This window comes from Atractosteus spatula, chromosome 9, assembly GCF_055471065.1.
Source record: "Atractosteus spatula isolate fAtrSpa1 chromosome 9, fAtrSpa1.hap1, whole genome shotgun sequence".
NCBI classification, from domain to species: domain Eukaryota; kingdom Metazoa; phylum Chordata; class Actinopteri; order Semionotiformes; family Lepisosteidae; genus Atractosteus; species Atractosteus spatula.
The window spans coordinates 42,673,886-42,686,428 of NC_142714.1; the positions used below are offsets into that span (position 1 = coordinate 42,673,886).

Consider the following 12,543-nt stretch of genomic DNA (forward strand, 5'->3'; position numbering starts at 1 on the left):
TAACTGTACCTAGCTTCTGCACTCCTTTGTCACTTGGTGTGCTAATACTTCTTTGTTTAAACCTGAAATTGGAGTACACTTCACTTTCCAGAAGATCTTGTGCTGCTTAAATACAGTACATTTCTGTACAACGTTTTCACTAACTCTCAATTCAATATGAATAACAACACTCAAGAATTAAGTGTATTGAAAGCTTAACCTCCTGGCCATAGGACGAACAGGCCAGGACCCCTAGGCACAGTGAGGATTTTGACCAAGGGGCAGCAGTAAAGGTAGAGATGGAGTGGAATTGGGATAAAAAAAAAGAGGCATGGAAGGGTGAGACGTGGGTAGTATTTATAATGTTTTAGGTGAGGCACTTACGTCACGATTGAATTACTGACAGCTGAGTCTGATTGAACTCTGCTACTCTTGTCATCCCGCCCGAACTTTCGTTATTAAACTTCATAAAACAGTGTTGCCTGGCATTACGTGGTACTAATACCTATTGTAGTCACTCTAAAATCAAGTCTACTATCCATACGCTGTAGACGGTGAAGCTGAGAAGGCGCTGTGTGTTGTAGTACTTTTGAAGATGCGAGAGAAATCTGCTTTCTGGAGCAAAGTGTTTTCTTATTATAACAAAGCAAACATGAGTTTCGTATTTTTGAAACGTATTGCAAATGCCGTTAAAATGAGACGGCACTTAATTAACACACTTATTTAACAGAACCATTAAATGATATGTTTAGACTTCACCACTAATGCATACACGACCTTAGCCTGATAAGTTGTCAACGCTGATTAAATGCAATATATAATACGTAAACGCTTAACTACAAAAACCTGCTCCCCTCTCTGAACTCCTGAACTCCGGCACGGTGACGCGGTAGGTCGTGCTGTCACCCACAGCGAAACTCCATAAAACTCGAAAGCACCGGTTATATGCAGGGATTAGTGATGAAGTGAAGTGTTAAACCTTTGAGTTGCTTTTTTAAACTTTATGTTGCACACTTGCTTAAATTCCTCTACCTTGATTTTTCTACTTGCTCTCTAACTGCAACGCTGCGAGGATGATTACTGTCTGGAGGTGCCACCTCTGACCTGGTTTAGTAAGTAAAAAAGACGAAGTTTTAGCGATTTGCGTTAATGGCTTTTGAAGGAAGAATTCAAGTTCGGTGCACAGCGTTCTTTGAACAGTTCATCTTTGTGTACTGTAAACAAAATCACGAGAAAGTTGTGAAGGATGGTAGATAAGATATCTGAATGCTATAACAGCATACCAATACGCAATTCAAGAAATGTTTGCAATATTCTAATATATTATTCAATATTCAATATTCAATATTCAATATTTTAACTTGTAAATATTCCTGACTGGTTCAACTGTGATATCAAAAATAAAAATTCAGTAAACCTTTTGGGGGGTGGTTCTTTCAGTTTAGAAAGTGTTTCTGTTAAATACGTTTAAATTTAGGAAGCGTATTCCGCAACATTTTTTTGGTGCATATTTTTATGTTCCCACTTTAAAGGACTTACAGTATTGGATGTGCATTTAACGAACTCTTGCCAATAAAAGGCTTGTTTCGAATTGAGGTCCCAGTTTGCATATCGAGCTCAGTTGCAGTTGTTTTTAAGTGTGGTACCTGACCTGCTGGTAAACCCTTGTAATTTTGCCATTCTGATGTTTTTTCAGTACCACAGGGTCCCTAAGTGCTGTTGTGCTATAGCGTAGCACCCAGTGTCTCCACCTGAGACTGGGTTTGCCCCAGTCAGACAGCCACAACATGTCGCTGGAGAGAGGGACTGTCCACCCCTTGATCGAAACTGTCATCAACCTCACAGCAGGGGCGGCAGGTGAGTAATGTACCGCTTAACAGTGGAGTGGCAAATCTGGACAATACGTACCTCTTTATAACAGTGGGTCCCAACCTTAACGAGTGTGTGGAGCCCTTTTCAGTTTAAAGCATTCTGTGGGCTACCATGAGCTACCAGCTGTTTTCGCTCTCGCATCCTTTCTAAAGTCTTGTGCTTCATGTCACAAAAGGCTGACTGCTGCCTTGTCATGCGATTTATCATGGAGTCTCTTTGTAAGTTGGCTCCAGCCAGTAGGTCTTTTCTGGTGGCTTGAACTTAGGCAGTGTTTTGTGTTTGGAGTAGGTGGCCCCATTAGTGCCTGTTTGTTAATTCTGGACCAGTACTGTAGTGTGATCTGACTTTGCTTCTATGAAATATCACTGACAGGTGGTTGGGTTGTGACCTGGCTTTGACTTTTTTTTTCCATTATTTTATACATAAAATGCAGAGGAGATGCTGAGAGTTGAAGCCATTCAGTCGGGCAAACTCTTTGTTAGGGCCCAGGTTTGCTATGTTGCTGAACTGGTGTGACCTTGCTGTTGTACAGACTCCTCTTGAGCTTCATTGATATCTTTCCCTTGTCCCACATGTCACACAGTCTGTCCAAGGTTACAGCTCCTCTGCGAGCTCTTATCTTTGATTTTGTTATTTTTGTGCTCTAGCTTCCTCCCACAGTCCAGAGATGTACTGGTACAGTAGGTCAATTGGCTTCTGGGAAAATTGTCTGTAGAGTGAGTGTTTGTGTTTGCCCTGTGATAGACTGGCGTCCCATCTAGGGTGCATCACGTCTCACACCCATTCATTGCTGGGGTAGGCTCTGGCTCTCCTGCAACCCTGAATTGGATAAAGTGGTTAGAAAATGGCTTGATGAATGTTATTGTTATTTATAATGAGGGTACCTAAATAGGTGAAGTTGTTGTTCCATTCCTCGAGAAATGAAAATCAATAAAAATAATCTGCACTTGGTCAACATTTGTAATGTAAACCATAAATTGACTTAAATTCTTATTCATCATCTTGACATACTGCAAAGCCTAGCAAGTGCCTGGGTAAGTGTATGGAGTAACTGAATTAGATAGCTTATACTGTTTCGCTGACTTCAAAGACCAGGATGTCAGGTTGAAACGATGACGGTTAATTCTGGTTCACATCACGTTTTTCTTGTTTCACAGACCACGGTTATTTGACATGTTATCGTCAAGTGATTTGACTCGTTCAAACTGAGTGTGTGCTTTAGAGTAATGAACTTTCAAACCTTTCATTTTCATGACCGACCACTTTAAGAAGGTAAGGGAAAGTTGCAGATGAGAGGAAGCCTCTTTTGACCCATTTGGCCCGTATGGTAGTAAGTAGTTTATTAATCCTAGGATCTCATCTTGCCATTCCTTGAAAGAGTGCAGAGTATCAGCTTCTGTGTCATGCAGATCATGCAGGGAGCTGTTGTCTGGTTACTCTGTCCCCATTTGGGTCAAAGCTGGCTTGAAAATGCATGTTAGACTGTGTGAACCCATTTCCAGTGCAATGACTTCATCCCTGGAAAGATGCTCTCCCTGCTCCCTTTTAAATGTGGATTAGATTTTATTATTGCTCAGTGGGTATCTCGTATAGCTATTTGCACTTGTCTTAAATGCTGGTGATTTGTTAAGAGAGACTTTTATTGAGTCAGTTATGAACTAATCAGATTTCTTCTGTAGCTGAACTCCAGGCAAGGCTGAAAATCTGCACATAAAAATTTCACAGCTCATAAAATTGAACATGTAGATAAATTATTTTTGTTAAAGGGGAACTGCAACGCTATTTTTATATTTTGGGGTTAGAAACGATCTGCATTGATGAGTGAATTTCAAACTATAATGAAAGTAAGATGTAAATTGGAGGTTTGTACATCACAAAATAGACACAATTTCCAGGTATGCACAGTGCCATATCCTGCTATTCAGAACAAGGCAACCAAACTAGTGAGGTGATGTAGTCCTAGGGTATTGTAAACAAGAAGGCTTGTGAATGCATTTCTTCTAATCCAACAGAAATGTTGCTCTTGACTTTGAGACGGTTTTGCAGACAAATGCAACTTGTTAGCTTGGCATGCAGATCATGTTGGAACATCTCTGCATTTCTGCAGGATGTCTGCTGCACAGCCTGTACTTATTGGCTCATACATTGCATTACACCAGTCATTAGAGTGACTAGTGAGCAGGAAGGGCTGCTGCACATCGCAATTCGCGTCAACTCTTGCTCTTGCCTGTGGCGAGACCAGCGATTGGCGACAATATGGTGACCATGCGGTACTTTCACAAAGTTCGTGATATGTGCTTAATTTGGAATTTGAAAAATTATGCAAGGCCGTCAATTACTGAATTTTGTTATTAAGATTTAATAACTAGCCTAAGAAATTGGGACTACAGTTCCCCTGTAAAGTAAGTGATGGTAGTAACCAAACTGGAACAAATGGGGGGGGGGATGGGCTAGGTGGTAGGTTATCATTTATTCTTTAAGGATTATGTTCATGGATGCAAGTTCATACTATTGTTTTAATTTCATAAACAGTTGTGGTTTGGGTGATTGTTTCTAGGAATAACCAAATGTGGCATCCAATTTTAAAATACTAGGTTCTAATCTTGTACTGCATCTTGGGGAGGCAGAGGAAATGTTTCATTCATTTGGGGGGAAATGCGATATTAGTTGACCAAATAGCCGCGTTGAGCCAGGTTTCGTTAGAATACAGTGAAGCATTGATTTTAGAATCATTGTTCTTTGTTCTTTACAGTATATTCACCACCATTTACTCTGTTGTTCTGAGTGACATAGGCTGGGTTAACATCATGACGAGAGGTTAAGTTTGGTTGATTTCAAATCTTAAAAGGCTTGATGTGTTCCAAGCCAGTGTTCTAATTTAATGTCACTTGTTCTTCTTGCATGTCTCTGCTTTTGTGCACAAGGGGGATGTTTCTGATCAGACCCCGACCCAGTTAAGAGAATTGCACTCAGCCTGCTGTCTGGTGCTCTTGTCTGTTTCAGGGGGTGTGGCATGTGTGCTGAGCGGGCAGCCTTTCGACACGGTGAAGGTGAAGATGCAGACCTTTCCAACAATGTATCGGGGTTTTGTGGACTGTTCACTGAGAACCTACCGGCAGGATGGGCTGCACGGGCTCTATCAGGGCACGATGCCCGCGCTACTGGCAAATGTGGCCGAGAACGCTGTCCTCTTTGCCTGCTATGGGTTCTGTCAACAGCTCACTAGGCGGCTGTTTGGACTGGAGAGCGTATCCAAGCTCAGGTGAGGGCTGGAAATCGAATAATGCTTCTAGAAGTACTGTTGACTAATGTTATCGAAACAACATATTTGATATTTTTGTAGGGCATAACTTGTGTAACAATGATGGACGTCTTCTCTTTAAGAGATTTGCTGTTCTATATTAAAATGAAGAACCTTGATAAAATGATGACAAGGAAGGTCTTCAGGAAATAGTGTGCTTATTTTAATGTGGCTAGACTTGGACAAATTATTATTATTATTATTATTATTATTATTATTATATCCCTGTTATTTGTGTGTCGTTAAGAATAAGGCACAATGAATTCCCAATGCAATTTTTTCTCCTCTCTGTTTAAGAGAGAAAGCTGGACTTTTCCTGGGATGTTGAGATATCTCTGTGCCCTGGTCATTAACTGTTATCTTCTGCACTCTTTAGAGGTCCTCTCTGAAGGGGGGGGGGAGAAAATATCAGTTTGCTACAGAATCATAAAGATTTCTACCACTCCTTCATGTTCTTTTATCATTGGGATGGATGTGAACTTAGTGTGCAGTCTAAATGATTTAAAATTGATTTTTTTTTTATTTCACTGAGGTGGGCTCCTGTGTTTAACCTTTCCCATTTTCAGAGAAAGGAATGTAGTCTTTTGTTGTCTGTGTCTGAGTAGTTGAAGGCTGTATGAGTGACTTGTAAGACTATGCACTTAGCAGCTCCTGTGGTGATCTCTGTTCCTTCCAGTGACCTGCAGAATGCCATGGCGGGCTCAATCGCGTCTGTGTTCTCCTCTCTAGTGCTGTGTCCCACAGAGCTGGTGAAGTGCCGGATGCAGGCTCTCCATGAAATGAAAGTGGCCGGCAAAACCTCTTTGGCATATCGGGTGTAAGCAACTCTCCAGCTGATCACATTTTATCATATGTTGCTGTTTTGGGAAGAAGGAGGGTCAAAATTGTACGGTTTCCAAATATATTGGACCGATTGGACCCATGCTAGTAATTTTCACACTGAAAACAATGGGTAGAGGTTATTGCGATTGGTGACGGCTCCAGTGTCCTGGGTTAGAATTGGGCTCTGTGTGTGTGGATTTTGCTTGGGTTTTCTGAGTGCTCCAGTTTTCTCCTACAGTTTAAACACCTGTTATCCTGGTTGATTGGTGTTTCTAAAGTGTGAACTGCATGTGTCTGAGAAAATGGGTGCGTGTCCTTCAATGGACTGGGGCCTCTTGCCTTTTACCATGAGCCCTGAGGATCCAATTCACTGTAACCCTCTAAAGGATAAAGAGGAAAACAAAAATGCATGGACAAATACAATATATACTTTCCAGATGGTCTCTTCTCCTACATATTCATTTTGTTTTGTACACTTCCACTGTGTACTATTGTTTTCACTGTGCTCTTGCTTTGCTTTGTGCCAGTTGTAAAGCTCTGTATCTCCCAAGTTGGGCTGTGGGACTCATTACTCAGCCATACCCTGGCTTCTTTCTAAGAAATGGTTGAATGAAACAGGGCTAAATGGGACAAAAGACTTCCTCTCTTTTTCAGTCTTTTTGTTCAATGTTTTTAGAAAACCATACAAACACCCATGTTTATAGTTTAACAGGGGGTACAGGCATTTAAAGCTGTGGTCTGTTTGCTTTAAATGTATGTTTGAGGTCAATATTTATAGGATCATCTTGAGAGTTATAATGCCAGCTTTCGAGTCGGCATTAACTGTAGATTTATGTGACATGTTAAATACCTTTAAAATAAAACTGAGCAGTGGAAGTACTCCCAGTTTACTGTAAACTTCCATCATCCTCCTATCGGACTGTGGCCACTATCAATATGATTCTGTCAGACAGCTGTGGGTTTTACCCGCTGTTTTATCTTATTTCAGTGTAACAGTGTATGTGTATTTATGATGGAGTCACTATTTTCAGTCCTCCCCCCCATCCCCGTCACACTCCTCCATAGATGTTTCAGTAGGATAAAGATCGGGGAACTTGCAAGAGCCACACAGATTTATCCTAGACTGTTTTTTTTTCTCCAGATTTTTAAAGGGGAAAAAAATGAGGGATCATGATCACGATATCGCATAACTTTCAAATTAAACCCGAACCCCTCCATTTTATTAGCATTGGTTAAACCACTGCAGTGACGTCAATAGCATGCTGGAAAGCGCCTTCTCTAGGCTCTGAACATTTTTACCTTTTCAGTCATTGAAAGCTGCACCTCCGTCATGTGAGAAAGCAAATGGCATAGGAAATTGACATGAACGTGAAACGGGGTGGTTCCTGTCTTTCTTCTTCAGGGCAGGTCTGGGGTGTTCATCTTTTTCTTCTGTGTCCCAGCTCTGCCTGGTCTATAGTGAGGGACATCATGAAGACTGAAGGACCCCAGGGCTTGTTTCAGGGGCTAACAAGCACTTGGCTGAGGGAGGTGCCCGGTTATTTCTTCTTCTTTGGAGGATATGAAATTAGCAGGACCTTTTTCACCAAGCCGGGAATGTCAAAGGATGAGTTGGGTGAGGCTGAACTACTAGTCTTGGAAATGATATAGTCTCTTCAGCTGGAGAATCTTGATGAGCGTAAAAGCTATTGTGTCTCGCAGGGGTTAGGAAAACGGAGGGGAAAACATTTCCATAACAGATCAGAATACAAAATGAAAATCTGCTGGCAGTGCACAAACACGCACACTTCTTGCCTGTCCGTCTTCGAGTTCCTCCTTTCAGATTTAGCTTTGAGGTGAAGCCTTCTATTGGGGATTTCCGCCGGGGAGATGTATATGGCAAAAACTGCCAAGAGCACTTTTTAAAAAGCATGCACTTCACAAAAATCCAGTTTATAATCCGTTTCAAGAAAATTCTATTTTTTTTTCTGGGGATCTTGTACAGTCAATTTTTCTGTACTGTAATTCTTATTGTTAGGAAAGATTTATAAATAGAAATCATTGCCTGTGAAAATGGGCTGTCAGTGGATTTTATTTTAAAGAGAAATTCACTCATCCCTTGCAGCTGAAGGGCAAGCAAGCCATGAAGAGGGAGGGGAGTAAAACAAGACTTTACTAAATGAAGCATATAGGGTCCCATTTAGCAAACCTGGATTGGATTACTTTGCCTTACAGAAACCACTTTAAAATATATAAAATTAGGTTTTCAAGACTCGTTTAGATCTCAAACCCCTTTCCTGGAGGGCTGCAGTGCATTGTAGCTTTCTTTCCACCTGAGCTTTGTTACTTATTTGCTTTAATTGCTTGATTAATTGGATAATTATATAGCTCTTTTCCAGGCTTACAGGGCTTTAAAGACACTATACCTGGAAATAATTGCATGAATCAAGCGACTGTGGGGGTGAAATTAAATGCAGTACACTTAAATTCATCTAGATGGAGAAAATAATTCAATTTTTCCTTAATTAAATTGAGAACACAAACTATAAAATTAAAACCAAAAGACATTGTGGCCCTCTAGGAACTGAGGTTAAGACCTCCTGATTTAGAGAGAAGTAATCAATGGTATTTTTTATAGGTCTTAAGAGTTGTAAAATTAAGACACATTGGTCAGACTATACAGAACCATTTTAATAAAACATCCACCTGGGCCTGTATTACTCAATGAAGCATCCAGGATGCAAAGTAAGGAGTCTCTATAAGCAAGTTTAAAATTTTATTTTTTTAATGTAGTAAAATGAGGAGTTTGTTTTTGATTTTTAAGTTGTGCTCTTAAGGTAAATTCCTGAGAAATGTTATCGTAAATATGGCCCACGGTATTAATGAGCTGGTTGCCCCGTGTGGCTCACTGTGAAGTCTCACTGCCACTCTGCCCTCCTCCATGCAGATGCAGCACTGCTGGTTGTGAGTGGAGGCATTGGGGGGGCATTCTTCTGGCTTGCGGTTTATCCCATTGACTCAGTGAAGTCCAGAATCCAGGTCCTGTCCATGAGTGGCAAGCAGGCTGGGTTCCTCGTGTCCTTTATCAACATCCTTAGAACTGAAGGTAAGAAATATTGAGACTTTGCTTGAGTTGTCACTAGCAGAGGACTACGGGGTACTGTGTCACATTCTTTGGGGGAGTCCCCATTACCTGTAAAGCATTTTGAGTGGAGTGTAAAAAGCGATATATAGGTGTAAGCAATTATTAATAATAATTATTATTCTTCAGGTGTTACAGCCTTGTACTGTGGACTGACCCCCACTGTAGTGCGAGCATTCCCTTCCAATGGAGCCCTTTTCCTTGCTTATGAACTGACCAGAAGAGCCCTGAGTGACCAAGTAGCTGCTATCTGAGCACATGCCTGGTTTGAACTGTTTTAATTACATCTGCTGTCCTATCAAAATGTTTCTGCACAAAAGAGTATTTTAACACTTTTATTGTAAACTTTGTAAATTTTGAAATGTCGGTGTAATTCTATGCCTTGTTAACTGTATTGATGATGATTTGTAAAAGTTTACCTTTTTTCAAGCACTATTAGAATCCTAAAAGGTATACGACTTTAATTGGGGTATTTGATTTTGATTAAGATTTGTGTAGCCACAGTTTGCACAGTCACTTTAATAAGAGGCAGGAGCAGAATTTCATGGTGCTGTGCTCAATTTGTTTTTGTTTGAATGCAACAAGGCTTGAACACTTCATTTCTGTAAAGAAATGTTTCTTTTAACCTAGCTGTGTACTATTACAAAAGTGTTTTACACAAAAAATAAAGTTTTTAATTTAATTTTGTGACTCTTTCTGTTTCCTCACTGATTCATTGAACTGCATCATTATGTTCTGGATTTTGTTCAAAAAATAATTTTCAGAACCATATATAGGATTTTTCTTTTACAGTTTATTACTCAAAACATTCACTTTGTTACAGACACAGTTATCTATAAAGCACCACAAAGCTGGGTTAGAATTTTTACGGTTGAGTAATTAGATCACCTGTCTAACAAACTATGAATGCACACAGATTATTTAGAGACGTTTCTGAACTAAACAAGAGAACTATAGTAACCAGAGAACACCCATGTAGCTGTTAGGAGAACATGCAAACGCCACATAAAATGTGCTCCAGGCCAGAATTATTTATAAAACTGACTAGCAGTTCTTGAATTAATTTTATGTTTAATTGATTCATTAAGTTATTGACTTGGTGAAATAAATGAATTGGGATTCCAAAGCAGTAATATTTGTAATGTGATGACCAATAGTGTACACAATTTTCACTTTTCTACAAGTTTACTGCATTATACAATTTAATGTAATGTCCCGTGTTTTAAATTCTATACTTTTAACTATTTCCTAACGTTTGGTTTTTTCATTGCTTTCCCACATTGTGTAGTAGATGTGCTGTAAATGTTGTCAACATTTTTTCCACATAGTAAAAAAAATAGCTCAGTTTTCCCATTTTAAATATAGTTTTTATTTTCCTATCTGCACTTATCTGCATTAAATACCATCTTCCTGGTGGCTGCCGAGTTTTCATTTTTGTCTAGATCTTTTTGACTAGAACTTGACTAGATCACCAACTGTAACAAAATGTAGATCATTTCTTTAAATTTGGAAGAGATCCAACATGAGCTTGAAACAGATTCTTGTTGTCCTTCACTAATTGCATTACCCCCACCGTAAAATCACTGACAACTGTGTCACATGCTATGAGGATGGTGGAGATTGTTGGTTCACGTGTAGCTTTGTGGTGGAATTGGTCTGTAGCATTTTACTCACTGGAAATGTTAAAAATGAACAAAAAACTTGATTCGCAGCAGAAGATCAAGGAATTGTTGCAATACTTCTACCACAGTTTTAATCACCTCCCATACTGTATACTGTATGTGTGGTTAAAACTGTAATGATGTAAACATTTGAACAGCTTTCTCTGAAGTGTTATGGAAAATAAACTGAATATTCAGCTTTAACAACAAAGGTCCTAACTTTGGTTTCACTTCACATTGTATACAAACCATTGGTTTTAAGTTTGCCGCTTGACATATTACAGTATGTGGTTTTTGAGGGCAGGATAAATATCATGTGCCCTCGTTTTTTCCACAGTGGGGTGACCTGCTATCATCAAAAACCATCATCGCCAATTTTTTTATGATGTTTTATGTAAAGAACACCAATTAATTAAACCAAAGATGAAGAAATACAGTTTTCAATGGTAGTCTTTGACTAAAAAGAAACATCTTCAGATATTGATTTAATCCGATCAGTTACTGAAAGCTCAAGTTACTTCATATTTTTTATTTTTAAATTGTTGAACAATGCTTCAAAGAATACTGCTTTAAAATCCCATCTTCCTTAATTTTTTCAGCAAATATTTTTTGTTATTTATATTAGATCACTAACAATAAGTGAAGGAATTATTCTGGCCTTGGATTTGGTGGTTTGCTTAGTAAACATTGGCTGTTGTGCCATAGGCATGATTTAAGTTTACACACCCTGTTGGAGCTATTTCAACCGGAAAGTCCTCACCTTTGTTTTTAGGAACCATTTTAAAATGTCTTTTCAACATTGCCCTTTTAGCCTGAGCCAGGTTTGCCTTATAATTGAAAAACACAGCTGTCGTTGTGTTAAAATAATTTATCCTTCTTTTCCCACTCAATGTGAAAGTCTTTGTTTTTTTTATATCCTTGTGCTTGTTAATACATCACACTTAATAGTGTAAGCTTTAAAAAAAGACATATTGGAAGCAATTAAAAATATATTGGGGTATTTTCAATTTAAAAATCCACTTCACTATCATAGCAGCTAAAGATTCATTGGTGTGAAACATACTACTGTATTTCACTGTGAGTATGCATGTTTTCTCAACCTGAGTTTCACCCATTAATGTCCACTATAATGGGGATGAGTAAGTCCCAAAAGCCCAGTTTTGATGTCATCTGAGATCGTTTCAATTGTCATTTGTCATTGCACACAATTACAAACAAGAGGAACTGAATGAACTGGATGCTGTTAATACTGTGGAACAGGATTCCCAGCACCAGTTAATGTACACTGTAGAGCTGCATACTGACCTACAGCCTGGTCACACTAAAGAGCAGGTTGCTGGTAATATTCAGCAGGGATGTGTGCACATCAAAACTGATCCCTTTGAGAAACATTCTAACCATATGAAAGAAGAGATTGAAGTAACTTCTATATGCAGTGAAGGGATCAGGGCTGAGGTAGATCACACTCGGCAAGAACATTTATATAGATGACTTTGAAAGTAATGAAGGGCAACAGAGCCAAGGAATTGGGAAGACTAGACTATCCCACGCTATAAATTCCTGAGGTCTCCTTCAGTTAAATTGGAGAGACTGTCATTAGAACATGCACAACAACATGTAGACTTCAGCACACTCACCCTAGTATCTATAAACGAGAATGACCCTGAAGGGAAAGAACACAACATACAGAGCGGAGAAAGTGTCAGTATCTCAGACAGCCAGGGCATTCAGGCTGGACAGAGATCACATTAATGTGGTCAGTGTGGGAAGAAATTTAGTCAGTCAGG

The 12,543-nt window shown here is 39.4% G+C and overlaps 1 protein-coding gene across 2 annotated transcripts; it reads left to right on the top strand.

The window, feature by feature from the left end:
- The first annotated feature begins 899 nt into the window (after positions 1 to 899).
- LOC148828608 (mitochondrial ornithine transporter 1-like) lies at positions 900 to 9,777 on the top strand. 2 transcript variants are annotated; one of them, XM_088925438.1, is made up of 7 exons: positions 900 to 1,091; positions 1,676 to 1,836; positions 4,855 to 5,113; positions 5,829 to 5,969; positions 7,417 to 7,589; positions 8,901 to 9,059; positions 9,225 to 9,777. In XM_088925438.1, exons 2-7 carry the CDS (start codon positions 1,767 to 1,769, stop codon positions 9,347 to 9,349), a joined length of 927 nt encoding a protein of 308 aa, XP_088781564.1. In that variant the 5' UTR covers positions 900 to 1,091; positions 1,676 to 1,766; the 3' UTR covers positions 9,350 to 9,777. The 2 variants fall into 2 exon arrangements, with proteins under 2 accessions (XP_088781564.1, XP_088781565.1); XM_088925439.1 differs by lacking the exon at positions 5,829 to 5,969 and having other exon boundaries at positions 912 to 1,091.
- The last annotated feature ends 2,766 nt before the right edge of the window (positions 9,778 to 12,543 follow it).

Bases quoted from the DNA above. Each gene is read 5' to 3' on its own strand.
- LOC148828608 (XM_088925438.1), top strand. From the start codon at position 1,767: ATGTCGCTGGAGAGAGGGACTGTCCACCCCTTGATCGAAACTGTCATC. The intron at 5,114-5,828 runs GTGAGGGCTGGA...TGTTCCTTCCAG, and splicing joins GAGAGCGTATCCAAGCTCAG to TGACCTGCAGAATGCCATGG. The intron at 7,590-8,900 runs GTGAGGCTGAAC...TCCTCCATGCAG, and splicing joins AATGTCAAAGGATGAGTTGG to ATGCAGCACTGCTGGTTGTG.